Source organism: Mus caroli, unplaced genomic scaffold (assembly GCF_978045245.1).
Source record: "Mus caroli unplaced genomic scaffold, Mus_caroli_1 scaffold_5, whole genome shotgun sequence".
NCBI lineage: Eukaryota > Metazoa > Chordata > Mammalia > Rodentia > Muridae > Mus > Mus caroli.
In genome coordinates this window covers 36849497-36875308 of record NW_028227260.1, presented here as the reverse complement: position 1 = coordinate 36875308, position 25812 = coordinate 36849497, and the positions used below count along the sequence as shown (strand labels likewise).

Sequence of the window (25812 nt, the reverse complement as noted above, 5' to 3'; positions counted from 1 at the left end):
TGATCTGTAAACCAGGTTTAATGCCATCTGGGATCGGACCACATCTGTTGATGCCTTAATATTACATTTCTCATCCTTCAGGAGTCGGGGCAATAAATTAGTTTTACTTATAAATTAAGAAAACTATGGTATTTTTGTTTTGGTGGCCTAAATGGATCAGGGTAGAGTTTACTGTTGTGTTCTAATGATTCTTCTAGAGCAATGGGGGTAGGAGGTTTAGCTTGGTGGCACAGTACTTGAGTTTGATTACAAGCACAGCCATTTGTTTAAAATAAACATTTCTTTTTCCTTAAAGCACACACACAAGAACACCATAATGACAGCTTTTAAAACCCCTTATGAAATGCAGAGTTGTTAAGGAAGTCTTCATAGGCATTACAGGCATCTAGACTTACTAATCTTTTCTTATGGAAGTTACAATGGGAAGACTTAGAATAAGGGTAGTATCTTTGCTCTAACTCTTCTCTTAGCTAAAGAATAACAACTAGCTACAGCCCTCAATGCCTACTCATAGAGCAAAGCTAAGTGGCAAGAAATAATCAGTGAGCAGGAAAGCAGCCTTTCACTCGAGAAAGGCAGGGCACAACCTAGTACTTATTGCTGACAGGTAGGCATTTGAATCATTGTGACAGGGCCCAACCCTTGTTAGAAATTAGAGACGTTTTCATGGTTTTCAGTTTATTTTATTTTGAGACAGGGTCTTATATATATAGCCCAGGCTGGCCTTCAACTTGACATTCTTCTTCTGCCTTTTAAATTGCTGGGATTACCAGCTGACAATTTGATCATTTTCGAAATTGTAAGAAATACGTAAAACCGGGTTTGAAAAGTAAACTTATGTAAAACAGCTGTGTATCTTTCTAGCCTAAACCTTTGACAAGGACAGCTGAATGATCTCATGGTACCATAGAGTAAGAGATAAAGAAATCCATACATTTAATCTCAAATTGACAAAGAGAAACAACATCCCATGTGGGTCTCTAAACCTATGCATTTATATAACTCCCTCTATATATGTCTCCTTCTATATAAATGTGATCCTTAAATTTACTTTAGTGAAAAATGCTCAACAAATAAAAGTTGGTCAAGATAAAGTAAGTAGAGGGTTCCACTCAGTCTTCATCTGGAGGGTGAATGCACTTTGTGTGCCAGGCTGAGGCTTGCCTTACTCCTTCAGGAAACATTTCAGTTGTTCCTGGAGGTGATAAATCTGTAAGGAGAGAGGAGCAGAGAAACATTATAAAAGCTGTGTGAGGTTTATTTTCCTGATATTCCAAACTTTATTTTTAAGTAAATATCCCTCATTACAATTTCAAAAGTATGACAAAGCTCCTTCTTTACCATTTCAAAGCATGTACAAACCCACCTGAAGAATATTTAAAAGGTTAAAAAAATAATCTCCATACACATTTGTGTGACTTTTGAGATGTAAATAATACTCAGGTAGTTTGTTTCAAGGTTATTAAGGCTGCCTAAATCATCCACATTTCTATCTTAGTTCCTCCACTTCAAACCAAACTATCCATTTAAAACCTGGATAGTTCAACAAAGGAAACAACTGTTACTGACTAGTATTCCCGTCTGGACTTCCAACTAGTCAACTCTCGGTGGTGCCGGATCCCAGTGAGCCTGGAGCTGGGTCCCCACGTGGCCTACTATTATAGTTTAACTCTTTCTTGTAAACATAAATCTAAATGTTCTTTGAACAGAACATATTATTGATATGTGGCCTCTGATATTAAAAATCTCTGGTTCATACGAAGTTTAACTTTCAATGACAATGTCCCCAATATGAAAATAGGTTAAGAAGGTAAAGGATTCTGGTTAGAGTGACCAGTCCCTAGATACAACTCATAAGCATAGGAGTGCAGCCCATCCACAGAAGGTGTTAAGAGTTTTGACATGTATCCATTATTTAGAAACTGTCCTAAAAAAAGTTAACCATAAACTGACACACAAATTAAAAACAACAACAACAACAACCCCTCAGCATGACAGAATTCCTCACTGTTTCAGATCACAAACCAGAAGAGAACAGGAAATAGGGTATAATCTTAAAACGTATCACTTCATGTAGTATTTATTTATATAGACCAAAAAGCAACTGTTACTTGGCATTTTAGTGTCACAGTGTTCCAAAGAACAGTCACACCATGGAGAACTCAAGCACAATGATGTGACCATATTGTCTTTTAGTGTTCCAGACTTATAAAGGGAAGCTTAAAATTGAACAGCTCAAAAACTGAATATGTTTGCTGCTAAGAATCTGAGCTTCTATGAAAAATATACTGAGGTCATAGCTCACGGTAAAAAGAAAAGAGACAAAATGATTGTAGTCAGTTTGTAAGAGTCAGATGATAAAAACAAGTAGCATAGTCTTTTCTCAAAATGAGCTCACACTTAGTTTCATAATAAATTTTTGTGATCATAATTACATCACTTACCCCTTCCCCTTCCTCCTTCCAGCCCCTCCCATGTATATCATGTAACACACACACACACTCCTACATGTGTATGTGCAGCCTGCTCATACACACACACACACACACACACACACACACACACACACACACACACAGGTATGTATATGCTTTTTAACAGCTGACCAATTGTATTTGCTGCTCCTTACCAGGTTAGGAGACATGTAGCAATTCAGAGTCCTGACCAATCAGCATATTATTACATTCTACTCCCTTAAGAATTAATCCAGCTGGGCCAGTCAATCACCCAGCCAAGATAACACTCCTCGTGAAGGCTAATTCACCTAAGGCTATCTTTAAAAAGGAAGGAGTAATTACCCCCTTAATGAAATAATATGCTTATACCCCACCCACACACATAAAATTGTTGCTTACAGAGCTAGTGCCATGCAACATGGAGAAACCTGCCTACTTTTCTGAGCTCTAATTCAAAGTGTAACCTTTCCTTTTCCTTCTGTTTTTTTTTTTTTTTGTCTATATAGGCTAGAAGCCTAAGTGTGCCTTCCCTGACACTCTGGGCTTTCGCACTGTTCCTCTGAAAACATCTCTCAACCTTTTCTACAGTTGCTTGTTTTTGAGTTCTGTTTTGAACTCTCCACTAGTTCCTTGCTACTCTGCTTGTATTTTTGTAGTACTGGAAGAAAAATTCTTATGAGTTCCTTCCCAGAATTAAAAAAAAAAAACAACAACCTTTGATGTCTCTTTATGACCTATACCAAAACTTTAAACTCTAATTTCTAATTTCTTTCTTGTTAGATGTCCATTGTACATAGTGCTGAGTTTCATGAAGACTTCTTTCAAGTATACCATGTACTTACCTTGTATTTCCTGCCTCATACATTCCCCTTGCCCCCTGCCCTTTGGTCCTCTCCCCAGCACTGTATCTCTTACACTTGCTCTTACCACCTCTGAGCTATCATGAATACTCCAGTGTCACAGGATGTCCTCTTTGCCCTTTCTAAAATCCTACATATATATATATATATACACGGTCCCACTCAAATGCTATCCCACCCCCAAATCCTTCCTAATTCTCACAGAGAATCATGAGCCCTCATTCCCTTAAACCCCTAGTCATGCTGGGCTTCCTTCCTCCTCCTCCCCAGTGAGAGGGGAGGGAGGCCATATGCAGAGCAGTAGTGGAGGCACAAGGTATGCTGATGTGTATGTGTGTGTGTGTGAATGTCATGAAGCTCATTATTCTGTACACTGAAAAACTTTTTAAACTACTTTTTAAAGATTAAAAAGAGCAAAAATGTCCTAAACTCTCATGACTTTCCCCAGCTGAAGCCAGAGACAATAAACATTTCAAACTCCCTGAAGAATTTAGCACCAAAGTGGGTGCCAAATAAATCTTTAGTAAGTAAGGCTTACAGCTACATTTCTGTAGTGGAAATGGCAGTTCTCAATACTAACTACTGAGCATGCGTGAAAGCAATTGTTTAGTGGATACCACCATAATCTTGGAATTGTAACTGGTTATCTGATTTGCTGAGAAGGAAGACACAAAATATAAGAGTGCCTCTGGCCTTCTAGAAATAGGGACAATGAGTAGTAGCTGTACCTCTCGTTACAGCCATCCTCAGAGCATAAACTTCAGTCTCTTTAAAGTCGTTGCCTGCACTGCTCTACATGGGGATTGTGTGGACTATCTATCCAGCTTTGTGAAGTTAGCTTAGTTCCCATTTTTCCCTTCTCTTCCTATTTTTAATTCTTCTGTGGCTTTCAATAATAGCCATTTGGGTTAGAAACCGGGCATATGTCCTTTAATACTTTATTTTCCTCCATCGCCCTGTAACTGATCTAAGTCTCTCTTAGTCCTTTAAAATACATCCTCTCATATGTAAATGGCAACAGCAATATTATTTTTACTACTCAAAGAGTAGAAACAAATCAAATGTCTAGCAACAGGAAAAATAGTTAAATAAAATGTGACTTATAAGTTCTTCTGAGTCAACTTTTAAGTCTGGTGTGGCCTGGGGCCTGGGACCTTGTGAAATATTTCAAAAACTCATTAAAAAATGTCTAGGGCTTAGGCCTGCCATATGACTCAGAAGTTAAAAGTGCTTGTTACACAAGCCTGAAAACTTGAGTTTGAGTTTAGGACCCATATGATGGAGACAGTTCATTCCCACAAGTTGTCCTATGATCTCTTCAAATACATATGCATGAGTGTGTGTGTGTGTGTGTGCGTGTGCGTGTATAATAAATTTTTAAAATAAAAGCTTAAGCTATAGCTGATTCTCGTCCTTCAGGCTCAGCAAGGAGTTCCTTAAACACACTGAAGAGTAAAAGTCACCTTTCCTCCGCTACCCTGTGTCACTCCCCAGGTATTGAGTAGGTGCTGAATGAACAGACTTTGGAAAGCACCTTCATCTACCCTGCTTTCTCACTCAGAGTACCCTGTTCTTGTGAGACACACAGCCTCAAGTTACATTAGACATAGGCGAGTTCTTCATAGCAAAATACTTATTTTAAAATATCCTTCTTACCTGCTCACACTTCTCTTTTTCCATTATGTTAAGCTTCCCCAAAACATTCTGGAAATGTCTCTGAAAAAAATTATCAGTGATGAAAGATGTATCTCATTGGAAGAGAGAACCACAAAACACAATTTGTCACACATTCGATAAGAAAACTTTAAATTATAGGAAGCACATTCTTTTGAGAAAAACTGGAGCATCAAACTACCCCCCTAACTATCACGCAATCCTAAATTATTTTCTGTACTCTCTAAAGCATGTTTTCTCATCCTCTAATAAATGGGTGAAATGTCTACATGCTACATCCTTCTTAGTGTTGTACACATCCTTTGGCTATGACTTACTAAAGAAGCAGACTAAGAATCTGTTGTAGATTCCTCTCCCATTTCTCCTCACTAGAACAGAACCTTACTAATCGCAACACAATGTCACCTATCTGTAAACGACACATACACTACAATAGTACCAAACATCTGAATCTTTCAAAATGTATCCATAGATATTAACTTTGGCTATTCTAAAGAACTCCAGCCGAGCTGAGGTTAGCTCTGTGTCAAGGTGCTTCCCTTTGACAACTACTGCTCCACACACACATGAAACCTAACAAAGGATTCTCTTACTGCTTTAATCACCTTACTATCAAGATGGGATCAAATGGGACACAACAATATATTTTCCTCTCAGTGAACCTCTGAAAAATGTATCCATAAAAATAAAATAATCCGCTCTTGTTTCAGCCCAGATGAAAAATTTAAAAATAAGAATTTTAATTAAATTGGTTCTTTTGCTGAAACAAACATATTTTTGGTATAAACAACAGGTTTGGCCTATATATTGCCAATTTCTGTGGTTCTTCTTGAAGTTTTAATTCTATTTTCTCTTACTTTTGGGGGGGAGATACAAGGTCTTACTGTGTACCTGTGGCCAATTTGAAACTTTTTATATAGACCAGGTTGGTCTCAAATTCAGAGATCCACCTGCCTCAGCTTCTCAAATACTGGGGATAAAGACATACACCACAGCACCCAGCTAGTTTGAATTTGTTATAAAGTGGGAATGGTGACAGTATCTGTGTTTCAGAAACCATTATACATAACTTGAATGCATTGTTTGTATAGTAACTGCTCAATATTGGCCATTATCTCAGGATACCTGGTCCCATTTCTCCCTAAAATTGCTTCAATTTTAAAAATTACTCAGATAAAATAAAAGAGGGATGTTTTAATAGACATTAATAGATGATTCTAAGAAGTTGTTGAGGTTCGTGAATAAACTCCATGATGGCAGGGTGAGTGAAACCACAGATGGGCCTGTAAAAGGAAGACCTTAGGAGTCTGACAGCTAAAAAGAACTTACCTTGAGGGTCACGTTTTCCACTTTCCTGAGGAGTTCCTTCTGTCGCTGGGCTTTTTTATAAATCATCTGGAGCCTCTTTTCTTTGATAAAAATCAGTTTCTGAATTGCCATGGCTGAAAGAGGTAGAGAGAGGATTTTTGTTTATAGATATAACTTTAAATAATGCATCAAGTCCAAGTCCAAGGACCTTAACACTAAGCATTGCACATAATGCCCATCAAAAGTTAGCATATTATAATACTGCTGCCCACCCTATCCAGTTTCTTTGTCTTCTCCTCTGACTTACTTAATGAACTGTAATCTTGGTCTGCTTCATTAAATTTGGCCCGCAGCTCCTTCTCTAACTCCTCTTCAGAATTGTCTGTCTCTTCCTCCTCCTTTTCATTTCCATAGTCTTCATCATCTTCTTCTTCTTCATCATCACCTTCATTACTCTTCTCTTCCACATCATTGCTGTTGCTGCCAGAATCACCCATCATCTCCCGAAGCACATCATAGTCTATTGATTTGAAGCAAGGGAAAATTGAACTGATCTGACACTTTGCAAATGATCATAACCTTATCATCAAATTCACTGGGCAACCAGTGAATTTTATAAATTATGTTCCTATGGAAAGATCATTCCCGTCATAAAATAAGGACAAGGAATATCAGACACTAACAGTCATTCATATATTCAATTATCAAGATACCTAGAGAATCTAAGGGCTCATAGGAAATAGAATACTAGGGCACATAGGAGATTAGAATTCCAACTTAAAACCCTAAAAGCACAGGAGGACCAATAGGGATGAAGGACAAAGGCATCTATCTTTTGTGATTGGATCTTTCACACAGTTAACACTTGCCCTATCTGAAGCTCCTCCTCTGTTTCAATAAATTACCTGATAAACTAGCACCACCCATCTGTGAGATTCCTGGAGTGGTTGGGATGGACCCTTGACTTTCTATTTCCTTAGCATCATCATCATCAACGACTTCCCAGCCTGAGATGATACTAGTCAAGGAAAATGAAGAAGGGAGAGAAAGAACACAGTAGAAAGGGAAGTGCTCGTTAACTAAAAGTGCTCTTAATATTTACTCTAGGCCAAATTTGGATTATTGTTGCTACGTTTCTAGTGTGGAGAACTTCCTTATATTAAATTACACACATAAATACTTCAGTTGTCTGTATTTATCATTTCTAGCTAGAAAATCACATTTCAAAAATCCTAAGTTAAAAACATCAAAACTGGTGCTCAAATACTTGAAGTAAGATAAGGTTAAACATCTCATGCTTCTTAGTAGAACAGGGCTCACATGGCATGCATATTAAGGCTCTGAATTGGATCCCCAGCATCACACAAAGCAAAAATATCAACCAGGGGTGCGATTTGTCAGCACATTTACACATGATGAAATAGACTGTAAGAAAAGTATTTGCTATAAAGGATACGGACACTGACAGCTTCAGCATCTGAGTAGAGCAGTCTCTTCACTTCTTTTTCCACACTTGGAGATTGAGTGTACTGAAGCAAAGTGGAGGAAAAATACCAGTAATGTCATTTAGCACGCTATTTTATGTAAATACCCTTTTCCTATATATTTTCCTATATATATTGGGCCTTAAAAGATGCTTATAATTCAAGACCTACTTAAATAGTGCTATTTAGCAAGGAATCTACTCAAAATCTGTTTTTGTAGAATAAGTTCATTTTTCACAATTAAATCACTTGAGATGTTTAATCTTATCTTTCTATAACTCTGTGGGAAAGATTCCAAGCACTTATGTTTTATTATTTATCTTGACTCATATTAGAAAAGAGCAATAATTCAATATTGGTTACTTATAAATGATTTGGTTTAAAATCCAAACTCCCAGACTTCCTTGTCCCATCTTTATTATGAAAATGTTCCTGTAAAAACTAGAACCTATCTACATGTTCTCCCTTGAATACAATTTTAAGCAAGTACTCTACAGCAATTAATTCAGCATGACACAAATATAAAACAAAGCTTTTGATGACATATCCCATTAGTTCAACCAATTGTTGGTCAATTGATCTTGAACTCCAAGGAATAGCTTTTGAAATGAAAATAAGGGTAAAAAAGCAGTCTGTGAGTCATGGTATCACTAGCAAAACGGTTTCTCTTTTCACTTAGAAGTTATTATTGAATATTAAATTATTACTCAATGAATAAAATCCAGCAGATGTATGTATATGTGTGTATCATATTAAAGTAAACAACGAAGATTATGACCAACGCTGTACCTCATTAAAGTTTATTTCATCCACTTGTTTCACATCTGGGAGCTATGTAGTAAACACAACAAAGAACAATGTTATATTTTGATTGTTCTATTTAAGTGAAGCTTAAAGCGCTCTACAACTATATTTAACTACTTTATTTAGTAGAAAATAAATTTCATTCACTGACAGATTATTAAGCCAACGTTAACACATAAATTAGAAAAGTCCATCTACAAATTTAACACACTTTCTTTCAGAATTCTATCAAGGTTTTCTGTTGAAATACACAAGTTTATTCTAAAATTCATATGGAAGGATACAGATTCTAAAGTGTTTAAAACACTATTGAGGGAAAATGAAGTAGTAGCAATCAACTTTTCAATTTCAAGACTTACCACATTATAGTATCCATGGAGAGATGGATGCATGGATCAGTGAAAAAGAATAAGGAACTCATAAGCAATATCATACATATATTCCCAAGGAATAAGTGGAAGAGGAGAGTGATAGAGTAGAGAAGGAAGAACAGACAGAGAATCTTGACTTAAAGCTCATGCTTTTCTAAAACTGAAATACGAATTGCAGGCATAAATATAAAATGTAAAACTTTTGAATAATGAATGAGAAAATCTTCAGTATCTAGGGTAAACAAAGACTCCTTAGAATTAACAAAAAAGGCAGGATACTTAAAAACATCAATTAAGTCTCAGCCAAACTAAAAATCTGTTGTATCTTGTTAAGAGGACTAAAAATCCAACCTATCAACTGTGAAGGTATTAATAAACTATGCATATACAATGAGAATACCACAATTAAATTATTATACAGTTATCAGAATGAATAAAATAACATAATGAGAAGACCTAACACAGGTAGGGGAGGTGGAGAATTTGGACCACTCATATATTAAATATAAAACGGTATTTCCTCTGAAAACAGTATGGCAGTTTCCCATAAAGCTAAAAATGTATGTGGCTAGTGAGGTGGCTCAGCATTAAGATGCTTGCTATCAATGATGACCTGAGTTTGATACTTAAAATGGATTCTCAAAAGTTGTTCTGTGACCCCCATTTGTCTCACACACATGCATGCAAGTTTGTGTGCATGCACTTTGACAAGAGACATGCATCAGTTGGTAAGAGACTTGGTTAACATCCACAAGACTCTGGTATTAATCCCTAATAATATGGACAGCAAGTTGGAGTGGTGCATGCTTGTAATCCCAGCACTGGAGAGGTGGTAGAGGAAGCTCAAGTCTCTGTGAGCACACAGCAAGTTCAAAGCCAGCCTGTACTACATGAGAAAGATCCTGTCTCAAAAATACATTTTTACAAACCCCTAACTGAAGAGTATTTTTCCCCAAACACTCCACTTTGGGGATTGTATTTAAAAAAAAAAAAAAACAAAACAAAACCTCAAAAGAGATGGGTCAGTGGTTAAAGGCACTTGTTGCTCTTACAGAGAACCTGGGTTCAATTCCCAGCAAGCATTTATTGTGCCTCACAACTACCCATAACTCAAGTTCCATGACATCCAACAGACACACATGTGGTGCATATATGTGCATTCAGGCAAAATATTTGTATGCATTAAGTAAAATGAATGCAAATCTAAAAATTTTAAAATATGATTTACCAGTACTCCTGGGCATTTATCTTAGAGAAATTAAGATTTATGTTGGAGACAGTCCTGGATGTCCTGCAACTCTCTTTGTAGACCAGGCTGGCCTTGAACTCAGAGATTCGCCTGCCCCTGCCTTCCGAGTGCTGGGAACCAACGTGCCTGGCTTTATAGACTTTATAAGACTTTAAACTGAAAGCATGAGCTGAAATGTCAAGTTGACCATTCTTCTAAACCCCTAGCAATGAGCCTGCAACCTAAAGAACTGGGTGTCTTTTTATTCACTGCTGTTGCCCCAACTGCTAGCTCATAATGCTGTGGATTTTGCATATTTTTAAGTCTTTTTTTTTTAACAGTTTTGAGACACAGTGTCATTCTATAGCCAAGGATTGCCTTAAACTCACAACCCTCCTCTTTTAGCCTCCCACGTGCTGAGATTAAAGGTAGGAAGCACCACAACTGGCAGGAACTGTTTATTGAACATATAAATGAATCGAAGATTTCCCAACCGATTCGCTCCCTTTCTTTCCCTCTCACAGTCCTCCTCTAATCCACCCCACAGAAACATAAATGGCATGAGACTAACCTTTTTTGTTGTTTTCCGGAACCTTTTCTTTCTGACATTCTTAAGTGGTGGAGTAACTAAAATAAAAACACAATGAAACAGACCATATAACTGAACACTGTCCTATACCTATACAAATTCTGCAAAGAACTATGTCCTCCTTGTGGAATGACTTCTTTCTTTAAAAATAAGAGTTTAATGAACCAGGTAAAAGGTCCCTGGTTCACAGGGAATTGCAATGCTCAATGTAGTCAGCCAGAATGAGCATCGGTGACTTACTGCCATGCTTCCAGTTATATTTTTTTCTCTCTGCCTTCCCTTCACTAGTTCCAATTACAGTAGGACCAGTAGAGATAACTGGTTCTTCAGGAGGAGAATGAGGCTCACCTTCAGGACTGCATACAAGCATCTACATTGAGTAAAGACAAAGAATTTGATTATTGCCCAAATATCGGTTAGTAGTAAATCACGATCATACCACCGTCAATCTGGAGCCCAGAAGTCTCCAAGCATTTCCCAGAGCCAAGTTCTAAGCACTATACACTCAGATTCTCTTTACTATATCCCTTGCCCATCCTCTCCCCCTTCCCGCTCCCTCTTCTCTCCCTCTCTCCCTGCAGCATGATATGCAGATTCAACTTTGACCTAGAGTTTACCACTGCAGAAGGTATAGTATGAGATGCATTTTGATTAGAGAGCAAATCAGAAAGCAGCATCAGAGATGATGAGTAAGAACCGGCTTTTCTTCAGTGAACATGCTGCTTTAGTAGAAAGTGCAGAAAAGGATCTTAGCCATTCCTATTTTTAAATTAATGAGAATCATTATAAATGGCAAATGGGGAGCATCAGTCTGTAAAAGTAGAGGAATGAAAAGTTAAATAACAGATACCAAACCAGAGCATTTATGCAGTAGGAATCATGACAGAGACTTAAGATTTCCACAAAAGCTATAAGAACGAAAAGATTTTTAAAAATCAAACCCAGTGGTGGCGATATAGCTTAATGTCAGGCGGAACACTTGCCTAGCATGCATGAGCACTAAAAAACAAAGCAGAACAAGGCTTTGTGGATCTCGGGAAGTCACTCCGTCGGTAGACTGCTTGTCTAGCATGCACAAAGCCCTAGGTTGACCCTCGGTACAACCCAAGAGTATAGAGAGGCATGCATGGAAGCCCAGCATCTGGTAGTTGAAGACAAAATTATTTTAAGTTTAAAGTTATAGTCAACTACATACTGAGTTTAAGGCTAACCTGGGATAGATGAGACCACATCTCACAAAATCATACCTGAGAAACATCCGCCGTCTTATAAAATGTCTTTCTATCAACAGTTTTCAGGCTTCCGATAACGCAAGGCAGATTAACCAGTTTAGCAGGCAGTGAGACGTTGTCTACTTGAACAACCGCATGATGGCCATCAGCTAAAAGAAAGGAGAGAACAGATTGACATTTCAGTGGACTCTTTGATCTCCAAGAATTTGAATAATGAAGACTTATGTGAGACAGGCAATCTCTTCAATGAAACTTACTATTTCTTTAAAGTCTACAAATCAATATTCGATTAGCAACTTCTAGAAAAAGAAGAGAGTATATATAGCTTGTTTTTCCATATTGTACGTTACTAGTTAAAAAGTAAATTTCTTTCTAATGGTAGCAAAGGTGAATAAGATAGCAACTGTTTTCTTGTCATCACCAAAAGTAAATTTCACTCATTTAAATACATTCCTTTAAAAAACAAAAAACAAAACAAAACAAAAAAACCTTGTCTAGCCTCAATAAGGAGATGCACCTAGTCCTTTTGCAACTTGATATGACAAGGTGGGTTGATATCCATGAGAGGCCTCCCCTTGTCTGAGGAGAAAGGGAGGAGGAGATGGGGAAAGGGGAAGGAGGAGAGGAGAGACAGGGACTGGGAGAAGAGGAGGGAAAGGAAGCTATAGTATCAATGTAAAGTAAGTAAGTAATTTTTTAAAACAGCTTTCACTTTTAACATTGGATTTATATGTTGTCTAAAGTCTGGAAAAATAACATATTTATTCTTTTTCAGAACTCTAATGCCTAGTACAGTGTCTGGCGCATAGCAATCTGTAGCAAATTATTGTTTAATATATTGTGAATTAATATTAACTACTTACAAGAAAAGTCAATTTTTAGTTTATCCTTCCAAGCAGCATTTCTAGAATGTATAATTTTCCTGACAGCATAAGCTTGTTCCTAAAAGAGAGGTAAATTAAAAATCAGAAAGATTGTCTAAGTGATAGCTAATAGGACAGACATTTCAAGACAAGTCTTCCCTTAAATAAAACCTTACACTTCCCAAATATTAATTATGTTGTGTACCATGAAAGACCATACATTGTATACGTCAAGCTAGATGTAGTCAATTGAAATTGCACATTATTTTTTAGGAACTACAGTTGGGCCTTTCTCCTAGCTTTTCAGTTTCACTTCTTCCTGCTATCCTTCTGTTGGAAAGGCTTAGCTATGGTTTACTAGCTATATTAATTAACTGTAATTGAATAATAGCTTCCTGACCATCTCTATCATAATCTCATAAATGAAATAATGCTGGAACATGGTTATCAATGGGGAAAGAGACTCAAGCACAATACTGAAATGAGTGTGATAACCTTGCTTGGTGATGAACTTGCAGGTGACATAGTGGTAATCCCTCCAACCACCTCTTCTGAGATGACAGAAAGAGTTTTAGAACAGTCTTACCTTGGCTGTTCAAAAAATTGGTTGTTAATGTTTATAGTAAGTGACTGGATGATCCATAATTGTCATAGTTGTTTTGACAAGGAATTAACCCACATGATTGACGATATGTACAGGCAAAAAAATTATTGTGAGAAGAATATGCACTATAATAGGACTGCTTGATAGAAGATGATTTATGGAGAGCAAATATTCTGATCTTTTATGGCCTGAAATACAAATGTTATCTATGCAGAACTATACTTTTACCCTGAAGATATGTATTCTGGGATAGAAAAGTTACTTACCGGAGGCAGACGCAATATAAACTGTTCCTCAACGTCATGAGATTCAAGCCTTACACTCATGGCTTGTTTTTTAGTTCATAAAAAACACAAAGAAAACAAACAAGTCATTAAAAACTCTTGCTCACTCTGATAATCATCTCTGGCATTACTAATAATACTACATAACTTACCCATGATTCTCATGCAAAACAAATGTGTATATACTTTATTTGCCATCTTGACTTCTAAGCGTTATCATTTCTAAAGTCAACCCAAATTACACGATGTTATTTGATGAACAAATAACTAAGCTATTGTGAAACAACTATCAAATAAAATAGTAAATTTCAGCAAACTAAATGACCTCTGTGGGGCTGAATGCAAACTAAAGAATGAAATTAACCCAGAACCTATATGTAGATACTGATTTGAAGTGAACAAAGATTTAATTTTCAATATTTAAGTCACCCAAATAGACCAACAGTAGTAATCAGACTGACCCTGGGATAGCAAGAAGCTTTTTTATGGCTCAACTGCAGTGGCTCAGCACTCCCTTGGGAGAAAGGAGTTCCATCCTTCCATATCCACACCATGGACACTAGTTTTATGCCATAAATTCCTTGAAAGAGTGGTATGAATAGAACCTAAAAATCTGATTTTATTTATTCATTACTACCACCTACTGCTATGCAAAGAAAAAAAGATCAAAAAATTAGGTCTGTAGGAAAGGAAGGAAGGATCTCAGAGTTGTTGGGGGAGGTGTAGGAATATGATCAAAATACATTATGTGGAATGCTCAATTAATAAAAATATTTTAAAAATCGATCCCTTAGTATATAATTTTAGAAGTTATTAGAAAGTACAAAGAATGCAGAAAGACACCCAGGAAGAGGCTAGAGAACGCATTATTCTTGATAGTTATTGCTGTTTTTATTGCTTATATACATATATATACATATATATACATATATACATATATATACATATATATATGCATATATATAAACAATGAAAAATAAAATCAGTATAACTCTCTGAGGATGCCAGTCAAACTCCAGCCTTGAAGCCTTTAGGCCATGTTTGAAGCCTCTAGGCCATGTGCACAGCCTCTAGGTTGTGTGCCTGCAGAACCTGCAGGCATGCGTGCACAGCTCACAGCTAGCTCAAAGAGCTCCCCTGCTGATACATATGTGAAAATGTCAATGAAAAACTTTTGCACAATTAATACATACTTGGGCACAATTTAGAGGTATACAGTAAATGAAATAACCCTTGGGGCTGAATATACCACTTAAGCAGAGAAAACAGAAAATACTTAAGACTGGGAATGCAAACACAGAATGTTAAGAAAGGAGCTGCTAAGCAAGATTTTTATCAGGTCAGTCCTAGCTTTCAGACTTCTCAGCCGAACTAAGATTAGGGCTTTTCGTTCATCTTAATGACTTTTTGGCAACTCCTCTTTTACAGAATAAAAACTTTATTAAACTATGAATTGTTTAAAAAATGATTTTAAAGTATCTCCTTGTTGATAGTCCCAGCAAAAAGGTTTAAAGGGAGAGAAGGGAAAAAAGAGCCTCGCTGAGAAGTTTTAGTAGTTTAAAAAAACAGAAAGAACTATATGTTAAAGAACACGAATCCAAAAAAAAAAGAACACGAATCCACTTCCCTCCCCTAGAAATATTCATTTTTCTTAATTTGTTTTTGAAAATTCCACGAGGCACTCTCAGATGCCTAACTAAATGAACAGACTCAATGTCCACCGCTCACATCTGGCTTATCTCCCTTCAGCGGGACAATTGGAATGGTGTAGCCAGGAGCCCAAAAGCTCCAGGCAACACAAACTTGGTCCTGCATTTTTATTTTAAAGGGCACAACCATGTGCTGCCCTTTGGAGACTGCCCGGTCCCGTCTTTTTTTCTTGGGGAAACCCAACGGAAAAGTTCCACTCCTCCCACTTTTGCTCATTTATGCTGAAAATATATCCCCCCCCCTGCAAAGCCACGAGAACCTTCACACCTTCCAGTTGGTGGCCCTGGCCGTGGCAAGATGCCGCGGAGACACCTTCCCACACTCCCGGGGCCTGGTGGTCCTCTGACTCACCTGCCGCTGCTGGCCGGGGCTTCTCGGACATCTCTGCTGGCTGAGATTCAAACTCAGGAGCTTAGAATCAGTCGCAGAGAGGTCGGAGCACCGGAGAAAGCCTGGCTTTACAGGTAGCGGACGCCCAGGCCCCTCCCCTCGCCCCGCCTCCCCCCGTGGGGCTGCCCGTCAATCAGAGGGCTGGGGCCTCGAAGCCTCCGGGCCATGCGCATGGCCTCCAGGCTCTGAGCTGGCTTGCAGGCGGCTGACCGGGCGCGCATGCGCGCTGCGGCCCCCATGCTCTCCCAGTCGGGGAGCGGATGGCCAGGCCACCGCAGCCACTGAGTCATCCACAGGAACAGGGGGCGAGGCGGGGCGGGGCCTGAGACCACCTGAGGGACCCGGGGCGCGTGGGTGGGGGTGGGGGGCGACGCACAGCAAACAGACAGCGCAGCACAGTCCCAGCACTGTCGCCTGACGAGGCCACCTCTGATGTTAAACACTCGGCGCCCCAGGCCCCCACTCTCTGGCCACGGCCGGCCGAGCGCACAGGTCCCTCCGTGAGTTGGGGCGCCAACGTGCCACCCGGCCAGGCCCCAAACTGCCACCAGGCCTCAAACTGCCCCGAGCGAGGCTGCGGCTGGGCTATGGTCCCCGTCACCCCATCCGTCCCCTGTCCCCCGCCACCACGGCCCCTCCCCGAGCGTCTCCCCGGCGCGTCCCTGTCTCCTTCATCCCCACACCCCGTGCCGCGCCCCAGCCCCCCAGCCCCGACTCCCTGGCCATGGCCGCACCCTCCTCAGCAAGGCCGACCCTTGCGGCCCGCCTCCGAGGACTTTCGACTGCTCGAGGCTCACAGGGGGACAAACGTGCCACCCTGCCAAGGCCCCAAACTGCCACCGGCGGTGCGGTGGGGGTGTCATCGTCCCCGTCACCTCACCCATCCCCCACCCCGGGGCCCCCCCCCCCCCGCCTCTGCCGCCTCAGGCCCAAGGTCGGTCGGCCATTACTTGCGGTCAGCCAGGCCTGGCTGCCGCCCTACCTTGTCCCCTAAGTGTCCCACCTCCGAGGACCTTTTGACGCTCCCAAGTTCCCCGGTGTAGAAATAAGTTCAAAAGCCACTCACATTGCATGGCACTCTCGAGGGTCTGGCAGCGAGCAGTGCCCTGGCGGGGGGGCTTCTGAGACTTGGCCCTGCCGGGAGCCGGTGGGCCTCGAGCCCCTCGGGGGTCACAGGTGTCCCCAACACCTTCGGGGCCAGGGCCCGAGGGGACCTTGGGCTCTCTGGAGCCCGCTTCTTTGGTTGTCGAAGCATCTGTGGTGGGAGCTTTGGCCTCCGCCAAAGCCCCCTCGGGCGGAGCTCCCTCAGTGGGTGCTTCCTCGCCGCGCTCCATGACTCACAATACTTGGGGCGAGTCCGGTGGGGGGGGCAAAATGGCGGCGAGTTCTGTCACGTGGTATAAGAGGGTTCCAGAACGCTCGAGCGTTATGCAAAATAGTTCCCTTAAAGAGACAGCAACACTAAGGAGACAGGTTGCCTCTCAACTGCTTAAACACTAATCGATGCTTAATTTTAAAGGGAGCGGTTTTTCCGAGACTTATACAATCATTTCCTCTAGAAGTATACTTGTTGGTTTGGTTTTTTTTAATGTTCAATGAAGCTACATTTCAGATCTTTAAAAGTTCAAAAGAAACTTTTGACGCGTTTGGGAATCCACCAGTATACTTTATGGAGGCTGCTAGAACTCTGAAAACCTAGTTTGCAACCTACCTCTAAAATACTAAACCCGGGGCTGGAGAGATGGCTTACAAATTAAGAGCAAAGATAGGTTTTGGAAAGGACATTGCAGCACCCACATCAGGTTGTGCACAACTTTCTCTAACTCCAGCTCCAGGGTGGACTCTGATACCTCTGGTCTCTAGGGCACCTGCATTTATATGCACACAGACACACAATAATACACAATTAGTCTTAAAATGGAAGTACTGACCTTATTGCAGTGTGTCAACCCTTCTCTTTCCTTGTTCCTATATTTTATTCTCTGTTTATTATTATTATTATTATTATTATTATTATTATTATTATTATTATTTGGTTTTTCGAGACAGGGTTTCTCCGTGCAGTTCTGGCTGTCCCGGAACGGAACTCACTCTGTAGACCAGGCTGGCCTCGAACTCAGAAATCTGCCTGCGTCTGCCTCCCAAATGCTGGGATTACAGGCATGCGCCACCACTGCCCAGCTCCTTGTTCCTATTTTTATGTACACTAAATTACACTGAAAAGTGCTCAAAAGTTTTCTTTAAAAAAAATAGACAATTAGCTATAAATATTAGATAAATAGTGCTCTAGCAAAAATGTCTGATGAGATAGACTTGGGTAGAAGAGATTGTAGTAGCAGCTTCTTTAGAAGTTTAATACTCCAGAAAGTGTTAAGTGAGAATTTATTTTGGTAACATAGTAATTGTCCATGGAGTAATGGGTTGCATTCTAACAGTTTGAATGTGAGTTTCTCTACCTTGATCATATTCTCCCTCTCTAGTATCCTTCTCACCCATCTCACCTCTCCTGTTTTTTTTCCCCTTTACTTTTTTCAGAGCAGAATGTAAGTTTTATTGAGCTTTTTAAAAAATAAATTTTAGGCTAGCGTATTGACATTTCCATAAGTGTGTGTCACTATGCATTGTTTCCATTAGCTCATTCTGCTCTGACTTCCCCCATACCCCTCATTGGCTCCCTTCTTTGACCCAATATAGTCTCTACCTCCACAAGTTCATATACTCCATTACTCTTTGTTCTCCTCTCTTAAGATCTCTTCTTTCCCTTTCCACTTTAATGACTCCCAATGCATGTCCAAACAAAATACATGTATGCAATTTTAATTTTCTTTTCTTTTATGTGTATATGAGTGCTTTGCTTGCATGTGTGTTCACCACGTGTATGTCTGGCGCCTGCCAGATTCCCTGGAGCTGAAGTTCCAGACAGTTGTTAGTCACCATGTGAGTTCTGGAAACTGAACCGAGGTCCTCTGAAAGTGCTCTTAATTGCTGAGCCATCTTTCCAGCCCTTGTATATACAAATTTAAATCTATGTTTTCTGCCTATAAGAGAAAATGAGATATTTGTCTGAGTATGGATCATTTCGCTTAATGATCTCCAGTCACATTCATTTTCCTGTAAATATTGTGACTTCATTTTATTATCCCATGATCTCATTTTTATTAAAATATATTTCATTTTATAATGACTGAATACAATTCCATTTCATGTGTATGTACCACATTTTTATCCACTTATCTAGGTTGATTCCATATCCTGGCCATTTTGAATAATGCAACAGTAGCCAGGGATATGCAAGGATCTCTATGATCTGTTGACTTAGTCTTTCAGGTATAGATCCGAGAGGACGATAGTCAAATGATATGGCATTTCTGGTTTTGGTGTTTACAGATACAGATACTTACTGATTTCTGTAGTGACCACACTAGTCCATCTCCCTAGCAGCAGTGAATCAAAGGGTTTCTCTGCAACATATGGCTCCTTGGTGGCAGCCATTTGGAATGAGATGACATGGATTCTCAGTGCAGTCTTAATTTGTGTTTTCCTGATGGCCAAGGATGTTGAACACTTTATCAAATATTGATTGACTATTTGTATTTCTTCTTTTGAGAATTACCTATTCAATGCATTGGTCCTTATTGATTGGATGATTTCATTTTGGGTATTTAATTTTTGCAGTTCCTTATATATCCTAGATACTGGTGAGTGTGTGTGTGTGTGTGTGTTTATTTTACATTTATGTAATGGTTGGGTGGCATGTGTACCATGGTGCTCATATGGTCAGATGATAACTGCTGAGAACTGGTAGTCTTGCTCCATTGTGTGGGTTCTGGGATCAAATTCAGGTCATTGGACTTAGTAGCAAGTGCTTATACCTGCTGAGCAATCTTGTTAGCTCTATCCTAGCTATTTTAAAATAACTCTTTTCTTATTTTTTGCAGTGTTGGGGAGTAAACCAGGGCCTTGCACATGCCAGGCAACTGCCATTGAGCTACTACCCCAGCACTCCCTCTTTTCCTTCCACATCCCTTTTCTCTCCTAAATTCCATATATGCAAATAAACACATAAACACAAAATACTTGCCTATTGGGCTGTTATCTTGTACAACATGATATCTCCGTTTCTGTACATTTTTTATGTGAAAAAGGTAATTTTGTTCTTTTTTAAAGTGAACAAAAAGAATGAATAAAATTCTATATTGTATTATCATTCTTTTTTTAAAGAAGCTTTTATTTATTTTTTTAGTATATGCATTAAAGGAAACAAAACACAAGAAAGCAAGAACAAAGTCACCCAGTCACAAGCAGCTCAGCTTGATGTGTCGTTCTAGATCCTGCAAGCGTACACACACCTAGGTAATTGAGATTATACAGTATGTACCATGCTTTCCCCACATTGTGAATATTCACCAATTAAAAACCCCACACTACACAAGGATTTTGATAACCAAGAATACACCATGCCATCTCAGTCTGTCAGACAAAATTGTAATCCTGTCTTCCTTGGCAACAGAAATTTCATAGAAGACAAAAATGGCAGCAGATAGATGTACTGGCAAAGTTACAATTAAATTCTGCATTAGCTCAGTCTCAGCTTACAAGGAAACACAAAGCAACAGACCACACTAAGTATAGCATTCCTAAGCTTATCACCAGATCGATATACTAGCATATGTAGAAGGGATCTTCCCACTCAACAAATGTATTCCACACCAAGCAGCTGGGAGACACACCTATGGCAGGGGCTCTCAGGATGTCAGTCTCAACACACCTGCAGACCTTGCCCTGTGAACCTGTGTCCCTCCAGTCAGCCTAGCAACATGAATTTCCCCACACTGTCCAGACATGGCTTAGCAGTTCCATGTTCAAGAGAAACCCTTTTGTCAATTCCACCATAGCCACTAGCTCTACTCTTAACCATGTGCTCTCCTTTAGGATGTAACATTCAGATGACAACTATGCATAATGAACACAAGATTTTACCAAGATGCACATAGGGCCCCTGGGTACAGCTGTCCTCTGAACAGAGGCACTAGCAACCTTTCCCTCAGCCATCCTCTTCCCTGCACAACTCCTAACTGAAGATGATGCTAATGAGAGGATTAACAAGGGCCACACCCAGAAGACAGCCCTCCCCAAAGATTAGCCTGGCCTTTAGTGACTCTTGCTACTTCTAACATCCTTTAGGCTCTGGGACTTACCTCTACTACCTGGCAACATTAACTGAAATGCACACCCAACCAATGGCTAGACAACTTGAACCAACTAACAGCTACAGTGCCTTTTTCTGAGCACTAATCTTTGCCCTAGCCAACCTCCATCACCTAGTAAAAGCAACTGCTCAAAGGCCAAGCTTAACCTCCATTTCCCCAGTGTGACGATTCCTATAACAAAATAATCCTTAACAAAGTGGTGTCAGCCCTCTATTTTTACATGTATGCAATACTGTATGCATGTGTGCACATGTGCCACTGCACTTGTGTGGAGGCTGAAAGACAAGCTGTGAATCACTTTTATCAAGTAGATCCTGGAAATCAAACTCAGGTCACCAGCTTAGTGGCAAGCACCTTTACATGCTGAGCCACCCTACCAATCTGTTATGCACACTTTCTCACTGCTTTGAGACAAAGTCTATAGCCCTGGCTGACCCAGAACAGAGATTCACCTGCCTCGGCCTAGAATTAAAGGCATGCATTACCACATCAGGTCTATCATGCACCTAAAAGACTGGAGACCAGATGTTCCCAGTAAGCACTTCGGTTTCCCCAGCATGTGTACACCACAGTGAATACACTGCATACCTAACAAAGGCTGTGGTCAGAAACTGCCTTCTAAACACCAAGGTTCTGGTCGAGCCCCTCTTCCAGTTCTCTCCCACCAGGGGCCATGTGTATGCATCTGTCATGTTTTTGTGGAATATTAACAATTTCACTTCCTAAGTGGTTTTAAGGTTTTTTTCCTACAAATTTTAACATATTTATAAATATGTCTTTTCACTAACTCTACTTTGTCACACACTGGCACCTTTACAGTCTAGGAAGACTGGGTGCTGCAAATTTGGGCCTATGTTTCCTATACATTGCAAAATAAGATGCACAGATATAAGCAACAATGGATAACCTTGCATTACTAAACTTGCATTATCATTAGACTCTTCATTCATTTTCTTTCTTCCTCCCTCCTAGACCTGCACAAGCAAGGCTGCATTGCTCAGAAGCGGTTTCTCTTTCTAGTTCCAAAAGACAGCACTTCACCATGAGTTTAAACAGAATCTACAACATGTATTGTTTACTATGTCTACTTTTAACATACTTCGTGCACTTCTAAACACCTAGAAGGACTAGATGTTTCAGATGAGGACATGAATTTGTCCCCTATATACATAGTAGTGCTGAAACCACACACATGTAACTAGTTAGATCTCAATGTGTCTTCTGGTGAGGACATTCTGGTCTCCGACCTTTTTTCCCCTTCAGCCCATCTTGTGTCCCGTGACACAGGCACCCTTCACTTGGATGATACACTTTCACAACTCTTCGGAAGACAACCTTGCTATGAACTAACAGAGTATACAGAATGTGTGAGTTTACTAACTACTTTTGTCATACCTTGGCAACCTCTTTAATACCTAGAGACTAGATATCATAGGACTCGTTTGTCCAGTATGTACAATATATATACAGCATAGCAAAGTTACATGAGATGCGCACAACACACAGGGGGATGGGTAAGCTAGAAATGTCTAGCACACTAACGGAATCTTTTTGCAGTTCCTTCCCTCCCACCTCCTCGATCCACTGAACAAGCACAGCCTGTATGCTGTTCTTAGAAATGGGCTAACAATTCTATTTCTACACACAGCATTTCTCCAGTTTAAAAAACTATATACACAAAATATTATTCTACTACCTGTACCTTTAAATGTATCAAGCACTTTCAGATATCTAAAAGACTAGATGTTTCATGTAAGAACTTCTCTGCTATTGACATGGCACTGGTAAATAAAACTGTATGCAAAGCAATGGTTATTATCTGAGGTATCTTCTAAATATAACCATTTGAGCTTCGACCCACTTTCTTCTCCCTTCAAACCAATAGACAAATATAGGTATGTGTAATGCTTAGATACAGCCGAGCAAATCCTATCCCCAAGCCATTTACAGAACAAAATTCTCTATGAATTTAACGGTGTACACTATGTGCTAAATTTACTACATTGTCATACATTGGCAACCTCTTTAACATCCAGAGTCTAGATGTTGAAAATTTAGACATATTTGTCCACTATATACAGTATACACACAGCAAAACAAAATGCAAGAATATAAAAATGGCATCTGAAAAGGTCCCATATACACACACACTACATGGCCGTTGTCACTGCCTCCCAGCACCTCCTCCAAACCCCGGAGCAAGTAAAGACAGCACTGCTCAGAGGGGCTCATCACCCCACTCCCCAAAGACAACGACTCATGAGTGTTTGCATAAAGATATTTACAAAATGATATTTCACTACCTCTACATTTAACATACGTTGGGCACTTCTAAACATCTAGATAGACCAGATGTTTCAAGTAAGGACTGTTGTCCACTATGTACACAGCAGTCAGTAAACGGCACACGTGACAAGAGTAATTAAAACTTTAACACAAAATGTAAAAAAAAAAAAAAAGTATTGTTCTACTAACTCTACTTTGTCATACACTGGCAACCTCTTTAACATCTAGAGTGACTAGATGTTGTAAATTAGGACCCCTTTGTCCTTTACATACACTATGTACACAGAAAAGCCAAACAAAATGGGATAGTGGGGATAGTGGTTCCTTTCCACCCACGGACCACAGTAGCTTAGAGCTCTGGATTTCCTTCTGGGAACCAGGGCACAAACACAATGCAGTCAACTCAGGAGAGGTTTGGCTTTTCTTCTCCAAACAATAATTCAAATGAATCCTAACAAAAAGGTATTTACAGCATGTTGTACTACTTATAAAATATGGCAGGCACTTCAGAGCAGCTAGAAAAACATTCCCCCCAAAACCTGGCATTTTCAAACACACTCAAATATACACACACACAGGCACACACGCAAACATGGTGTGGGGGGTAAGAAATGAGGACTAAAATGCACACACAATAGAATAGGATAAAAAAGAGAGGCACGTCTTCTTCACATGACCAATCTGGCTCCGGGCCTCTTCCTCCTCCTGCTGGATCCTCTAAGGTACTGAACAAACAGGGACGAGTGTCGCTCCTGGGTCTTTCTAGAGGCGGCCTAAACAATTTCACTTCAAAGTCACTTGCAGAAGACGTGTCCACGATCTTCTTTTTATGGCGACTGGGTATCCACGTCATCTCCTACCTCTCCTTTACCCTGCGTCGGCAATCTCTACAGTTAGACGTCCAGATTTAGCCAGAAGTCTAAAAAGGGTCGGGGGAAAGGTTGAGAGCAGCTTTTTCATATTATATACACAGGCCTTCTAGGGCGACAGCGTTTCCGATTGGCCGCGTGCGGTTGTCGTGTCTCGGCTTCTCTCGGGTGGAGGGAAGACCCGCGGCCCAAGGATCGATCGTTCATCTCGCCGTGATTCGGGGCCCCGCTCACCTTCGTCCAGGCCCATCGAGGCTTCGCTTCATCCAGGTCTGCGTGCTCGGCCACGGGCGGGCCTCCCGTCCCGTGCCGGCGATGGCAGAGTGTTCTTGCTCAGACCCGCCGCCTCGGCCGCAGAAGCCCCGGAAGGCCCAGCCTTGGCCTTCAGGTGGCCGCCATTCTTCCCGCCATGCCACGCTTGCCGCCACTTTCGAGGCGTCCTCGAAGGCCTGGCTGGGGCTCCTCGTGGGCCCGGCCCTGGAGAGCAGGGCGCCGGTGGAGTCAGGGAGGCCGCCGCCATGCAGGCGCGTGAGTCGCTGCGGAATGGCCGCGTGGCCTGGCCGGTGGCTGCCTCGAGGGCGAGAGCTCCTGGCGTCCGCAGGGTAGGGACCGAGGCTGCTCCTGGGCCCCTCGGGCTCACCCGGCGCGGGCCGAGACCGTGAGGGGCCCCGGGGCGAAGAAGGCCGAACTCCCGAGCTCGCTGCGCTCTCTGCCGGAACTGTATTATCATTCTTTGTGCATACATCTGTTTATGGGCTGATTCTAACACATGGATACTATGAATAGCAGTAAGCATGAACATACACGCAAAGCCATAATAAAGTGACCTGAATTTAGGGGGTATTTACCTCAAACTATATAGCTGGCTCATATGATAATTATATTCTGAATTTTTGATGAATCTACATACTAAATTCTATGTTGTAGGCTATACTAATTTACATGTCCACCAATGGTATATAAGGGTTTCGGTTCATTTTCCCCTCCATCCTTTCCAACATTTGCTGTTCCTGTGTGTGTGTGTGTGTGTGTGTGTGTGTGTGTGTGTGTTCTCATTTTGAGCCATCATTTCACTAACTATATAGCTCACATGGATTTCAGACTTGCTATGAAGCTCAGGCTGACTTTGAATTCAGTCCTTCTACTTCTGCTCAGCAGAGCTGAGTCTTCTTGTTTGTTTGTTTGTTTGTTTGTTTGTTTGTTTGTTTGTTTTGAGACAGGGTTTCTCTGTGTAACCCTGACTGTTCTGGAACTGTCTCTGTAGAGCAGGCTGATCTTGAACTCAGAGAAATCCACCAGCCTCTGCCTCCTGGGCACTAGCAATAAAGGTGTGTGTCACAACTGCCTGACTTGAAGCTGAGTTTTTATTCTGCACTTCCTTGTTATTGCAGTGCAGAGGGATTGAACCTAGGTCGTCATACATGCAACTGCTTGTCCAGGCTGCTTTTTACTTTCTACTTTGAGACATGGTCTCACCAAGTTGCTAAGCTGATACTGAACTCACTCTGTACCTTGGGAAAGCTTTGAATTTAAATTGTTTTGACAGCCTCCTGAGTTGGCCAGTATATATTTTCTTTTGTTGCTAGGTAC

General features: G+C 40.6%; 1 protein-coding gene across 1 annotated transcript; it reads right to left on the bottom strand.

The window, feature by feature from the left end:
• Positions 1-980: 980 nt before the first annotated feature.
• On the bottom strand, positions 981-17191 carry Taf7l (TATA-box binding protein associated factor 7 like). Its single transcript, XM_021153629.2, has 13 exons — positions 16924-17191; positions 13740-13801; positions 12870-12948; positions 12022-12155; positions 11015-11144; positions 10757-10812; positions 8572-8613; positions 7755-7827; positions 7204-7305; positions 6606-6818; positions 6320-6432; positions 4973-5032; positions 981-1210 (listed from the first exon to the last, which is right to left on the bottom strand). The coding sequence occupies exons 1-13, from the start codon at positions 17189-17191 to the stop codon at positions 1166-1168; spliced, it is 1377 nt and encodes a 458-aa protein (XP_021009288.1). The 3' UTR covers positions 981-1165.
• Between the last annotated feature and the right edge of the window lie 8621 nt (positions 17192-25812).